This window comes from Vipera ursinii (genome assembly GCF_947247035.1).
Source record: "Vipera ursinii genome assembly, chromosome: Z".
NCBI lineage: Eukaryota > Metazoa > Chordata > Lepidosauria > Squamata > Viperidae > Vipera > Vipera ursinii.
The window spans coordinates 41,006,628-41,019,226 of NC_139517.1; the positions used below are offsets into that span (position 1 = coordinate 41,006,628).

General features: G+C 41.9%; 1 protein-coding gene across 2 annotated transcripts; it reads right to left on the reverse strand.

Moving 5' to 3' along the window:
• Positions 1-1,642: 1,642 nt before the first annotated feature.
• LOC310650272 (B-cell antigen receptor complex-associated protein beta chain-like) lies at positions 1,643-12,270 on the reverse strand. Of its 2 annotated transcripts, XM_083379118.1 has the most exons (6): positions 12,138-12,270; positions 6,843-6,893; positions 5,663-5,947; positions 5,128-5,246; positions 3,938-3,979; positions 1,643-3,062 (listed from the first exon to the last, which is right to left on the reverse strand). In XM_083379118.1, exons 1-6 carry the CDS (start codon positions 12,205-12,207, stop codon positions 2,964-2,966), a joined length of 666 nt encoding a protein of 221 aa, XP_083235244.1. In that variant the 5' UTR covers positions 12,208-12,270; the 3' UTR covers positions 1,643-2,963. The 2 variants fall into 2 exon arrangements, with proteins under 2 accessions (XP_083235244.1, XP_083235243.1); XM_083379117.1 differs by lacking the exons at positions 1,643-3,062; positions 3,938-3,979 and adding an exon at positions 4,363-4,859.
• Between the last annotated feature and the right edge of the window lie 329 nt (positions 12,271-12,599).

Genomic DNA, 12,599 nt, shown 5'->3' on the forward strand with positions numbered 1-12,599 from the left:
TAGTTAACTGAGGATTGCAGGGGATTGTAAAAATGAAGTGGGGAAATAGCATTTTCCTATCTGAGATCCCCAGGATACTGCCTCTGCAGTGACTGTTGTAACTGATGGTCATAGGTAGCTCTGGGTCTACCTGGCTCAGGTCAACTTAAGTTCTTATAGATATTGGGACATTGACATTGACTTTTAAATGCAGCTGAATTTGAACCCCAGCTTTGAGATTCATTATAAATTGAAAGATACACCAACAACTTTATTGATTAGCCCTTGCGCCATATCAAAGTACAAAGTTCCAGCAACAAACAGTCACCACAACTAGATAAAAGCAATCCGAAATGGAATTTGATAAAATACAATTTAAGATGGAATTAAAATACAATTTAAGTTAAAATAGTAATAAAATACAAATTTAAGATATAGATAAAATATGGTAACGTTATATTCCGGAGTCGCCCTTACAATCTACCCCAATCAGTCCCACATATGCAGATCTTAACTGGATCATTTTGTTCAAATACTGTGCTACGTTGAATGTTATTTTCAAGTTCTGGCCGGACATAAGGTAAGTTATTTCGATATGGGGATTCCAATGGGTCATTCGTTTGGTATATAGACCAAGATACCTGTCTCTCACCCTCTTATACAGACAACAGTCAAATAGGATGTGAGCCAGGTCCTCTACCTCTGCCGCTCCGCAAATGCAGAGACGCTCATTGTACGGTATAGCATGAAATCTCCCATATCTGACCATTAGAAAGATACACAGAGGTAGAAGCAGAGTAGAAAAGGCAAAACTGTAACTGAATTGTGAAAATTTAACGTTTTTACTCTCTGGTTTTGTCTGTGCATGAGGCTGCTTACCCCAGTCCCCCACTTCCCACATCCATTTTCCTTTTCTGAGAAGAGAAGGTATTTAGCTATGCTTTGTGAAAAAACAGGAAGCAAACGGTTCCAGTCAGTAATTTGCAGAAAAACATGTCCCAAAGAGTATGAAATTGAGCATCCCTGTAACAGTTAAAAGGACATTTGGGGCAGTGTCTCGATAACAACCGTATACGTGTTTTATACGTGGAATGTGGCTTTGAATTGCCACTTTCTTGATGTGAAGAGTGTTTAGTGGCAGGGTAACCTTAACAAGTATGAAAGGATAATACAGGCTCAGTTATAGTTTTCTTTTGGACTTTTTCTGGTCAAGCAATAGGAAAATGGCTTGCAGTATTTTCTGCCTCAAGCGTTCACTGGAAACAAGAGACACGTAGGTGTTAAATTTGCAAACCATCGCAACGCAAGCTCTGACACTTAGATATTCATCTGTTCAACGTTAGTACAAAAGGTGGAGCTTGTGTTGTTACATCATAACAAGCCTTTCACTATTTTTATACTGGAAATAGGTATATATAATTCTGCATTGTGGGCTGTTCCCTGACACCACTGGATGACATCGCCAGGGCTCGTTGCCTTGGAAGAGTGAGGAAGATTCTCAGGGATGACTCACACCCTGGACGGTATCTCTTTACTCTCCTACCATCCGGTAGGAGATATAGGAATATAGCCAGCCGTACCAACAGGCTGAAAAATAGCTTTTATCCGTGGACTGTTAGGCTTTTAAATGGGACATAATCTTATGCAGAATTGACTTGGGAGGCCGGTGTGTGGTGTAGTTGGTTCACATAGTGTGGTGGGATGGAGGGTTTGTTGTCACTGTGTGTTGGGGGGAGAGAGCACGGGGGGAGGCTCAGCTAATCTCAATGTACACATGTTGTACTTTGACAATAAAGGTTTATTATTATTATTATACGCAAACAGACCAGATTGATTTTTAGCAAAGCATCTATACTTGCCAAAAGTGACTAGGTCTCTACTTCAAAAAGTGTTTTTTAAAAATATTTTTGTTTTCAAAATGCAACCTTCCCATTGATAGATGTGTTCACCCAAAAATAAAAACCTCTGCAGCCCTTACTATACATCGTTCTTCCAACCTGGTGCCTTCCAGGTGTGTTTGAAATAAACTCTTGTGATCTTCACCCAGCTTTGGCAATTGGCCATGCTGATTGTTTAAAATCAGCCCAGCTGGAGGGCACCTGGAGCTGTTATAGACCAAAGACACAATTATTTACAAGTAGTTCTGTTGTTCAGATGGAAAAGTTTATTCCTAAGAAGTTGGTTATGCATATTAAGCTAAAAATATTACATTTTCAGATTTCTGTAATGTAGAAATTAGAAAACACACAATGTTTGCATACATTGTTTTCATGCTCCTGAAACAAAGAAATAATATGCTGTCAAAATGTTAAAAAATAGTATTAAACTTTTTATTATTTTGAAAGGTTCAGCAAATATATTTGAAATTCTTTTATAAGGATGCTAGAAACATTTTTTTAATATGAGCCTAAGGAAGAAAAATCCTAACTAAAAAACTATAAATCTCAGTAGGAAACATGGTGTCCTATAGCTAATATATTCCAGATACTTTCACCATAGCCATCGTGGTAAGGAATTCTGGGAACAGTAATCCCACTCCCAGACAATCTGGAGTTAAAGAAATTGAAGTAATGTGATGTTAGATATTAGTTTATCAGATTCAATCCTTTGCTGCCTAGCCAGTTATGAGCGAGAGCGGGAAACCAATTAAGAAGGTGCCATTTGGGGAAGGGAATATAGAGCAAACTCAAGCCAGAAAGCCCATCTACTTACACATTCATTTCTCTTCTCAGCTCTTTCTGCTTTATTTTTATTGAGTCTGCCTGTCTTCTCCCCATTTGTATGTCCTTGACTCAGCTGTCCCAGGGAATCTGGAGATTGTGAATACTGCTTTTTAGTAGTTTCTAGCAGATCGGCTGCAAGCAAGAGATAAGCACATTTTTAAAGCTGCTCTGGAGTGGAATTTTTATAGTGGAACCTGGTTGCCCCAGGAATTGGTGCCCCTTTGGTTAAGTCAGCTGTGGTTGACCAAGCTGCTAGCCTTTTCATTCTTCACATGGATGCTCCCCCAAATCCCACTTCTCTGGTCTGTCTTGGTAAGCACCAATGTCTTCATACGTATCAGCTAGTTCAACTGTCATCCCCTGTTGAAGAACAAAAATGGAATCAGCCTATGAACTGAAAGTATCAGCAGTACTTTGTTGTGGGGGTGGTGGTGGTAGAAATATGCTGTCCAACTCAATTTTGTTCTTTCTGCATGCCAGTAAAAGAGCTGCTTAAAAATGTCCTAAAGGTAAAGGTAAAGGTTCCCCGGCACATGCGTGCTAGTCGTTTCCGACTCTAGGGGCCGGTGCTCATCTCCGTTTCAAAGCCGAAGAGCCAGCACTTGTCCGAGGACGTCTCTGTGGTCATGTGGCCGGCATGACTAGCACGGAATGCTGTTACCTTCCCACCGTAGTGGTCCCTATTTTTCTACTTGCATTTTTACGTGCTTTCGAACTGCTAGGTGGGCAGAAGCTGGGACGAGTAACAGGCGCTCACTCTGCTACGCGGCACTCGGGATTTGATCCACCAAACTGCTGACCTTCTGATCGACAACCTCAGTGTCCTAACCCACTGAGCCACCGCGTCCCTTAAAAATGTCCTATGGGGACATAAAAGGAATTCTCTTCAGTGAAATAAAAAGTTCATCTAGTCTAGTTCTTGACTGGTGGGCTGTTCAACCAGAAGTCAAAAATGAAAGAAGCTGACTTGTACAGTATTGAGCTAGATCCATAATCTATCCAAGACAAAATTATTTATTTTAACTGGCAATGGCTCCCCAGAGTTCCAAATAGATTTTTTCCCAAGCCCCACATGGAGAAGAGGGGAATTGAACATTTCTGCATATAAATTAGAGACTTCTTCATGGCTGGCTACAATCCTCTGGCCCAAAGACAATAGGACAGTATGGAATATGAAGAAAAATGCATACATTTTTATGTGGTTAAGACCAAGAATCTCTCACTCTGAAGCTTACCTCGTAAGTATGTTCGTCCCCAGAGGCATCTTTTCTGTCACCCTAAAATGACATAGAGATATATAATCAAACTTCAATTAGCTTGATATGTTTTTCTGATAATCACTTGAGACTCATTCGTCTCAAGTCCTTTTTTATTTCTTGCTGAGCTTATTTATTTAGTAATGTTTTATTAAAAATACCAAATTTCTTTATTGAGGGACTATAGAAAAGGCTAATTAATTGGAGAAGATCTTTTTAGATGAAATGTGATGGAACCAGATCTGATTTTTCTTCCCAAAAGGGGCAAAACCAAGAATGCACTCTGTTTGCCATCTTTGTAAGGTCCTCTTACTCTATCTTCCTGCTTGGGCCTTATGTTCATATTTTTCAAAAGAATATACTCTTCATCCTTGACCTTATCTCAGCCCGTCACTTAAGCTTCTATTTTGAGGATTTGTTTCAGTGTCTGTTCATGATGGGAACTGTAGTCCAATAAATCTGGAGAATGGCAGGGATCAGGCTATGTCATCCATAGCCAGGGGTGAGGTGGGAGGAACCCATGGCTCAGAAACAAGCTTGGAAGCATGAGTTTTCTCAGCCTTCATTGATTTAAGCATATTTGAGTTTGCTCAATTTGTTGCTTCTGGAGGCAATAATCTTCAAATAATCATTTGCCAATTTGCATGTTACTGAAGTATTTCAAGTGTTTTATCATTTATTTGTCCATATTTTACATTTGTTCATTTTCACATATAGAAGAACATGAAACAAGAAACAAAATCATGCCAGACATATTACAATGCTGGCACAATGCATCAGTGAAATATCAGCTTTCCCCCCAAATTTCCTCCAGAAGAGCCAGATCTCAATAGCTTTCCAGAATAAAAATAAGAAAGATCTCACCCTTGTATCTGGAGTCCACTGTTCCAGAGGAGAGGGTCTGAGAATAAGAAAGTGCACCCTCAGATGCTTACTAGTGGCATTTCCTTGGGGTTGAGTCTGCAGGAAAGCTCTCCCCAGATTCCACTTTGAGAAAGCAGTCCCACTGTCTTGAAGTATATTCCTGCAGTGCTTCAATATGCCCCAAAGCCCTTCCCTTATTCAGGGAGAAGTCAATGACATGCACTCATATCAAAGATCATGGTTACAGTCTAGTGGTCAGTCAAGGCCCCAACTGAACTGCTATTAAGAAAGTCCCACTCACTCACCTTCCTTTGGGTTAAGAAGACCGGTATGCTTATAAAAAGGACAAGAAGAATTGTCTGGATTAAGATGATAGCATCTTTCACCTTGTGCCGACTCTGCACTTGCTCATAGGTGCTGATACCTTTAAAACAATAAGAGGAGCCCTCCTGACGTCTCAGTTTTGCTTGTCATAAAGTGATTGCGTACCCCACTGCCCTAGGATTACATTGACAGAAATTTCCAGTTTTGATCACTGTTTTCATTTCCATCTTTCAAATGAAAATAGTCTTGTACTACATGCAGGGCAGAATCCACATCCTGTAATGTGGTTTAGGTACCGCATGTGTGTATACAAGCTAAATATCCTTAGCTTGTATAGCATTTCATCCAGCTAAGACAGGCTGCCAGTTTGAACTGACAGAGTCCCAGATATTAGCTGGTATATTTTTCTCTGCGAATAAAATGTATGGACTTTTGTCCAAGAAGTATTGTCCATAGATAGCAATACCCAAGCATATAGCATCAGAGAGGGCAATATTTAGAAGATTAAAGATTTACCCATGACTTTGAGTTCAGTACCACAGAAGGGCTTCAATGAGTCCTTGATCATACAGTGGTAGATACCACTGTCGGCGTGCTGGAGTTTGTCGATCTGTATCATTACCGTTGAATTATTTCTGGTCACATGGACTCTGGAACTGTTCATAATCTCCTGGTATTTGTCCTGCTCAGTCTCTCTATGCCAACTTGCCACAGAGCCGAAAGAACAGCTAAGGGAAATTCGAGCCCCGCCTCTTGCAGCAATGAAACGTGTATTTAACACATTCATGAAAGTGGTTGTATCTGTGTAAAAGAAGAAAAACCCACAGTAAAGAGAGAAAGATAGAGCACAGGATGGAAAAGAAGGGTAAATATCTTTACTGGACCTTCTACCAATCTTCCCCAGATAGGTTCCCTCTAGAAATGCTGCATTAACGGGCTAATCACACACAGCCATTATCTGGACCATGCTAGACTAGGAAGATAGATTGCTCTAGATAAGCTATTAAAGCATGTATCAAGTTCCAACTAATTCCTGACTAGAGGAATGAGTTTGTCAATTCTTCGCTGGAGGTGTGGAGTTGTTCCTTTTCTAAGAAGGTCTTGGGCGAAGACTTCCCAACACCCTTGGAGAGTTCCAGAGTGGGGAGACCTAGTTTTGATTGGGAGACATATTTGCTTTGTGTCTTCATTCATTTACAGAGCACAATAGATTAGGACTCCTAACCTAGTTTGCTTTGTCTTCACCATTGGGGTGAGATTGACATATGGAGCAGGGAACTGGATAGGGTCAGGCGCTGGTTGGTCCTTTCTCAGTTCAGGCTGGCTTTTTGGGATTTGAAAGGCTCATCCTCTTACAGAGTTCAAGTCTCTTTGGATGAAAAGGTAGCCAGATGTGGGAGAGAAGGTACTGACAATCAAACACAATCCAAGTAAAAACACAATCCTTGGATTGGTCCATGGATAAACAGCCAAAGGTCTATAAGGCACCCAGTGACGTGATATAAATGTGAACATTGAATTGTTTTGCAGAAGCTAAATTGTTCCAAAAATAGCAGCCATACAACTCTTGTTGTGATCAAAACCTGGCAATTATTTTACAAGTGACAAGTAACACAACCTTGGAAAAAAGATTATTGCAAGGGAATTTCAGAAATAGGAAGTGAAAGACAATATTATCTTGAAAGTACACATATACCTTGTTTTTGAGAAATGTTTCTTTCACTAGAAGCTTTGGTGATTGTCATACCTGGGGAAAGAGAAAAAAATGGTTTGAAAAAGAACCAGTTTACCTCTTCAACTAAAATTGGAATGGGGGCTGTTTGATTTTCTTTCTGTCTTCTGTGCCTTCAAGCAGAATGACCTAAACAAATGGAGAGAAAAAATCAAGCAACATTTCTGCAATGTCGCGTGGTCGCACAGAGAGACGGACACTTGAGCTGGGTATTACTTCTTTATTTGGATCGTGAATGAAGCTGGAGCAAAGGGGTTTACCTGGCATCTCTTATACCTGCCCAGGTGAATGGTGACCAATAGATTTGAACCTGGGCTTCCCGCCAGTGCAGGTGGCCAATGGATTTAAACCCTGGCTTCCCGCCAGAGCTGACCATGCCCTGGGGCTGCCAACGACTTGCTCTATTCAGGCTTTCCCGCCAAAGAGGTTATAGCCTGGAGCTGTCCAGCCCCCTGCTGTGCTGGCATTTCCGTGTGTGCTTAACAGCATACACTACAATTTCCCTCTCCCAAATTCACTTCTATAAATTTTGATGCTGGATATGCTTTCAATAGTCTTTGGATGTGTAAATGATTGGCGAAGCAGGATGTTTTGAATGTTACATCCAAAGATTGAGCAGTTCCAACCAGGGTTCGCTGCAGTCTGACAAAGGCTGCTAGAGTGGATAGAAATTGGTGTTTGGCAGGATATAACAAGAAGACTCAGTGCGTCCCCCAAGACAGATAAATAGGCAGCCATGTCAACATGCTTCCCTCCAGCCCTTGAGCTGCAAAGAAAAGTCCACTGGCATCAATTGCCCGGCCACAACAGACAAGCCTTATTCTGACTCAGAACCCAGGGTGGCAAACGTTCTCTTTAGAGTTTCAATGTGGAGCAAGATAAAGAAGTTGATACATGGATTCTCTCAGTTTCATTTGTATCACCATCACCAAGCATGATTATTGTTCCAAAAAAATCTCCAACCACACGTTGCTGTCCTTAATATCACCTGAGGGAGGGACTTTACCCTCTTCTTAAGTTTTCCAAGTCACGCATGAAGCCTATGTCCAAAATAGCCAATCAGGTAGGCCATAGAGGAGATGTGCAGGGTGAAGAAGAAAGCACAACTGATAATGATCAAATTCCATCTTCATATAGACTGCAAGGGAATGGCCATGCCTGTGATAGGCAGTGTAAAGATGCTGCCTGTGGAGAAGATGAAAAGTTGTTTCCCCAAGTAGTAAAAACAACAGAAAGAGCAACATCAGTAAGGAGGCAAGAGTTGGGGGGGCAGAATGGTGAAAGCAGAATTACGTGGAAAGCCCAACTTTTTTTGCACGTGCACTGTGATTTGTATGCATGTGCAAAAGGGCCAGAGGTATGGGGCAAAACCAAGCCACAGGTGCCTGAGCAACTACTTGAAATTGCTTGTCAGCAAAACAACGGAAAACCTGTAATGCACTCACTGGCGGCAGAATCAGCAGACAAAGCTGAGAGAGCCTTTCCTTATTTGCATTCAACTTCTCTGGAGCACGGGGTTGAAATATATTGAGGTTTAACACTATTTTACTGAGGGCCATCTTGTATAAATGAGGAGCCTGTGCAATGCCTGACAACAAGTGATCATTTGGGAAAGTTGTGGCCAGGCCTTATGTATGCAGATGTCTTTGTGGAAGCCGGGGGTCTGGCATCTTCTGCCACCCAAACCAAAATGGTCCTGGAGGTCCTGGAAGTGACCAGCAATCTGTAGTAGTCTAATGGGGTCAAGAAACTAGGTAGGCCACCACCCCTGACCATAGCATCTGCTGCATCTAAGATGAGATCCATGGGAAATATTGTGCTGGGAGAAGCCCTACTTTAAAACTAGAACTGCTGAAAACACCATACGTTGCTTCCTCTGTGAGTGGAGAATGATAGGAAGGCAAACCTCATGAAGGCACTCATATTAAAGCTCTCATCAGGGCATAATGAGGAGATGTGAGGATGAATCTTCAACTAAATAATTTTTTTATTTAGTTGTGTAAGCCAGTCCCTCTAATGGGCAAGCCTTAATTTATGACTTAGTGTACTATGTAGACCAAGATCAAGGCTTTTTAATAAAAACCACAGGGCCTGCTCAACATCTACCTACATTCTGCTGGAGGGTAGCTGGCTGGTTATTCAGGACTTCTCTACTCGTCATTATTGTTGTTGTTAGTTGCGAAGTCGTGTCCGACCCATCGCGACCCTATGGACAATGTTCCTCCAGGCTTTCCTGTCCTCTACCATCTTCTGGAGTCCATTTAAGCTCACGCCTACTGCTTCAGTAACTCCATCCAGGCACCTCATTCTCTGTCGTCCGCTTCTTCTATTGCCCTCAATCTTTCGTCATGGACTTTCTCTAATCCCAGTTCATAGTCAAGGCTAGGTGATCTCAGGTTTTTCTGAACCATCAAAGCTAAAGTGGTATTTTCCATGTTCTCTGAAATGAGCGTTGCTATTAACATGTTTCATATGTACCTTGGGGACAACTGAATTGATGATACAAAAAGGAGCTGAAGGTTTGGTGTCTATCTGGGCACATTCTCTGAAGTGGCTAATGGGGCCGTCACATGGTGGGGAGAGTACTTGAAATCATAGTTCCTCTTCCATCCCAGGTTCTCTACATGGTGTGTTGGCAGCCCAGTTAACAGATCACACATGTGGTGGCTGGTAAAACAGGAGATCAACTATCAGCCGGTCAAATACATTAGCGGGCTGGTTGACTTTCCTCCAATTTTCTCACCAGTCCTTGCTACTTCAACCTTCATTGTCATGAACAGGGGAACTGGGTCAGCAAATCTGCAGGGGTGGCAGCAGGTTTTTCAGAGATGTCCTCCCTATAACTCAGATACTGCAGGCAACCCAGGAAATTGGCAGGTGCTGAGGAGGGGGAGGGCTCAGTAGAAGTTCCAGGGCTTTTTTTCTCATAGAACGCTCAGAACGGAGTTCCGGCACCTTTTGTGGATGGAACCTTGTAGGGTAGGCAAGGTGCGTTGTATGACATGTGTGAGTTCCGGCACCTTTTTCTTTTACAAAAAAAGCACTGAGTAGAACTGAATAGTACTTCCTCCGAAGCTTGGCCACCCATACAGGTTTCAGCAGCAGAAGCGCAATACTGAATGTCCTGCCTCTCAGTCCCCACTGATAGGCAGTGCACAAGAGTAAAAGCACCCAACAGGGCATTTTTATTGTTGACAACTCAACCCCCAGCCATTCTATGAACACTTGCATCATGTAATACCTGGGATCAGGTGGCTATCTGAGTTATATTTAGAGGATTTAAGGAAAGCTGGGGAGGACAGTCTCTCCTACTCAACTGAATAACACCCAATCAGCTTCTGACAGTCAGCTAAGTCCTCCACTTCTATCCATTTGTCAGAACTTGCCTCTTCTCTTAGCCCCAAAAGGGCAATTGGATGTTTTTCTCATGGATAAGAAAACCCACCAGTCTCTGCCTCTTAACTTGCCTTGCCTTGCACATTCTCCCCTCTTGCTCCTGAAGTTGATTGCATCCTACTGACATAGCTGTGTCATCTCATGGACTGAGGACAGCATGTTAAACTGGCTGATTGGATGTGCTGCCCTGAGAAAAGCAAGTGGAAGAGATTAAGTGAGATCTGAATCCAAAACTGAGGACCTTAGTCTGCAAGGAAGTTTTGCAGACTAGAGTATTCATACCTTTAAAGATAAGAGAGCCTTCACACTCCTGACTTTCTGTGTTTTCAAGACTCACGGCCTATTGCCCACTATGGTACATTTGCAAATTGTACTTTCTTAACCATGATTTACTGATAAACTACAATTGACTGGATTCATTGCATATGTTAAGTCAAAATCCAACTAGCTATATTATGGCTTAATATGCCCTGCAAACCTAACCATTGGATGGGTTCATGCTTCATGCTAAGCCATAATATTATTTGATTTTGCTTTAGTGTCCTGGATGAACCCAACAATTGTGGTTTGTTCAACAATTCATGATAAAGTACAACATGAGTTAGTGTAATGTGTGAATCTATTTCATAACAATCTTTCTAAAACAGTGTCTTCTTTCCACAGGATAACTATTTTAAAAAATATTACAGGAAATAATATAATAAAATTTACCTTTTTACTTCTTGTTATTTGATCATGCTTTAGGCATGTGTTTTCAGTTCAGGTTGGAGGGGGTTAAAGATTGCATCCTTTTTATAATTAATTTCTGCCCAGGAAAATGAAATCTGGTCAATCCTATTTGTGCATTTACTAAAAGGTAACATGTGAAATGCCAGGTAGCTTGAGTCCAATATTATTAGGCCGGAAGGAAACTCCTTTGCACTTAAAAAAAACTTACTTCTGAGAAGTCATAGCTAGGATTGCATTGTGGAGTTCCTGTGCGCACCGTGATAGAAAAGATGATAGAAAAGAAAGTTTCCCATTTTAGAAAGCAAACACCAACGTGTCAGCTTCTCTCCACATTCAAAGCAGCTGGACAGGAAGCGTAGCAGTTCTTGTAACACAGCTCAATGAACACAATTTTATTTCCTGTTTCTGTAAAATTTCCCCTGAACAATTCTGGGGTAGGGGGTGGGAGGTGGATGAAGAAGCTCCTGGGCTCTCTCTTAGATATTTCCATCTCCCACCAAAATCCCCACTCTCTCTACTATTGGGAAAAGACCATCCTTTTTTTTGTAGAATGTGGTTACAGGTGTTTGGTTGCAGTTTTGTAAAACTTCATTTCTAAAATAAAGCATGCTCAGTAACAGAGGATGCCATTACCTCTTATTTGCTACTGTATTGCTTTTATTGAATTCGCAGCAGAATTTTCTGCTGATCCCTCTGTTAATCTAGTTTTATTTCTAGCCCTCCCATTCCCTCTCTTGTACCTTTTTCCTCCAATCTTGCAGAATAACTGGAAAACCACCCTCTGCCTCTTCCAGCTGAGTTTCAGGTTGTGCACCTTGTTTATTTATAAACCAAATCTTTACCTGGGATCCAATTCTCAGCCTACTATGAATTCAGATCAGCCTTCTCAACATGGTATCCTCTTCATGCCTCAACTATACCAATCTTAGTCAACTTGGCAGTATGGAAATTCTAGCGCTAGCATCTGAATGGCATCAATTTAGAAAACCCAGTAAACATAGTTTTTATTTATTAGGCTCATGAGAGAGGGAGGAAAACACTTTTTTAAAAAGGCAACAATCACCATTAAACCGCCTAGGACTTTAAACCATCTTAATCAATGGATTTAGCCGAAGGAGATGGAAGAAGCCATACCTGTGACTACAAGCAAGAGCCCCAGGGCGGCCCCAAAGTCCCTGCAAATCCAGAAGGAAGAAGCTGCCATAGTTGAGCAAAAGCCGAGATGGAAAGAATGTGTCTTGGATTGGAGCCTTGAGAAAAACACCTTCAGCCCTCAGTTTTTTTTTCTTTTGTCAAAGGCTGAGGCTCCTGGGCTGAGCTCTTGTTTCCTGCCCATGCAGATTCAGCGGGCAAGAGGCAGTCCCTCGGGTGACTTGTGGGCAAGGGAGAGCTTTGAACAGGGTGCAGCTGGTCAGGTGACAGGGGCGCTGAGCAGTTTGATTGGCAAGAGCTGCACTTAGTGTCTGAGTCTCACGTGGAAAGTGGAGGAGGTTATTTTGGTTTGCCATCATTGCTGATGCATCACTGCTCCTTGGTGGAGCAGTGGGCTAATGCCTCCTTAAGTAACACCAGCTGCCTGCAATTAGTGCAGGTTCG

What these genes read in the sequence shown, in the direction of transcription:
- LOC310650272 (XM_083379118.1), bottom strand. Translation starts at nt 12,207, where the DNA reads ATGGCAGCTTCTTCCTTCTGGATTTGCAGGGACTTTGGGGCCGCCCTG. An exon ending in AAACATTTCTCAAAAACAAG is followed by an intron (nt 5,948 to 6,842) that starts GTATATGTGTAC and finishes TCTTTTACACAG; the next exon opens with ATACAACCACTTTCATGAAT. An exon ending in TACTGAACTCAAAGTCATGG is followed by an intron (nt 5,247 to 5,662) that starts GTAAATCTTTAA and finishes ATTGTTTTAAAG; the next exon opens with GTATCAGCACCTATGAGCAA.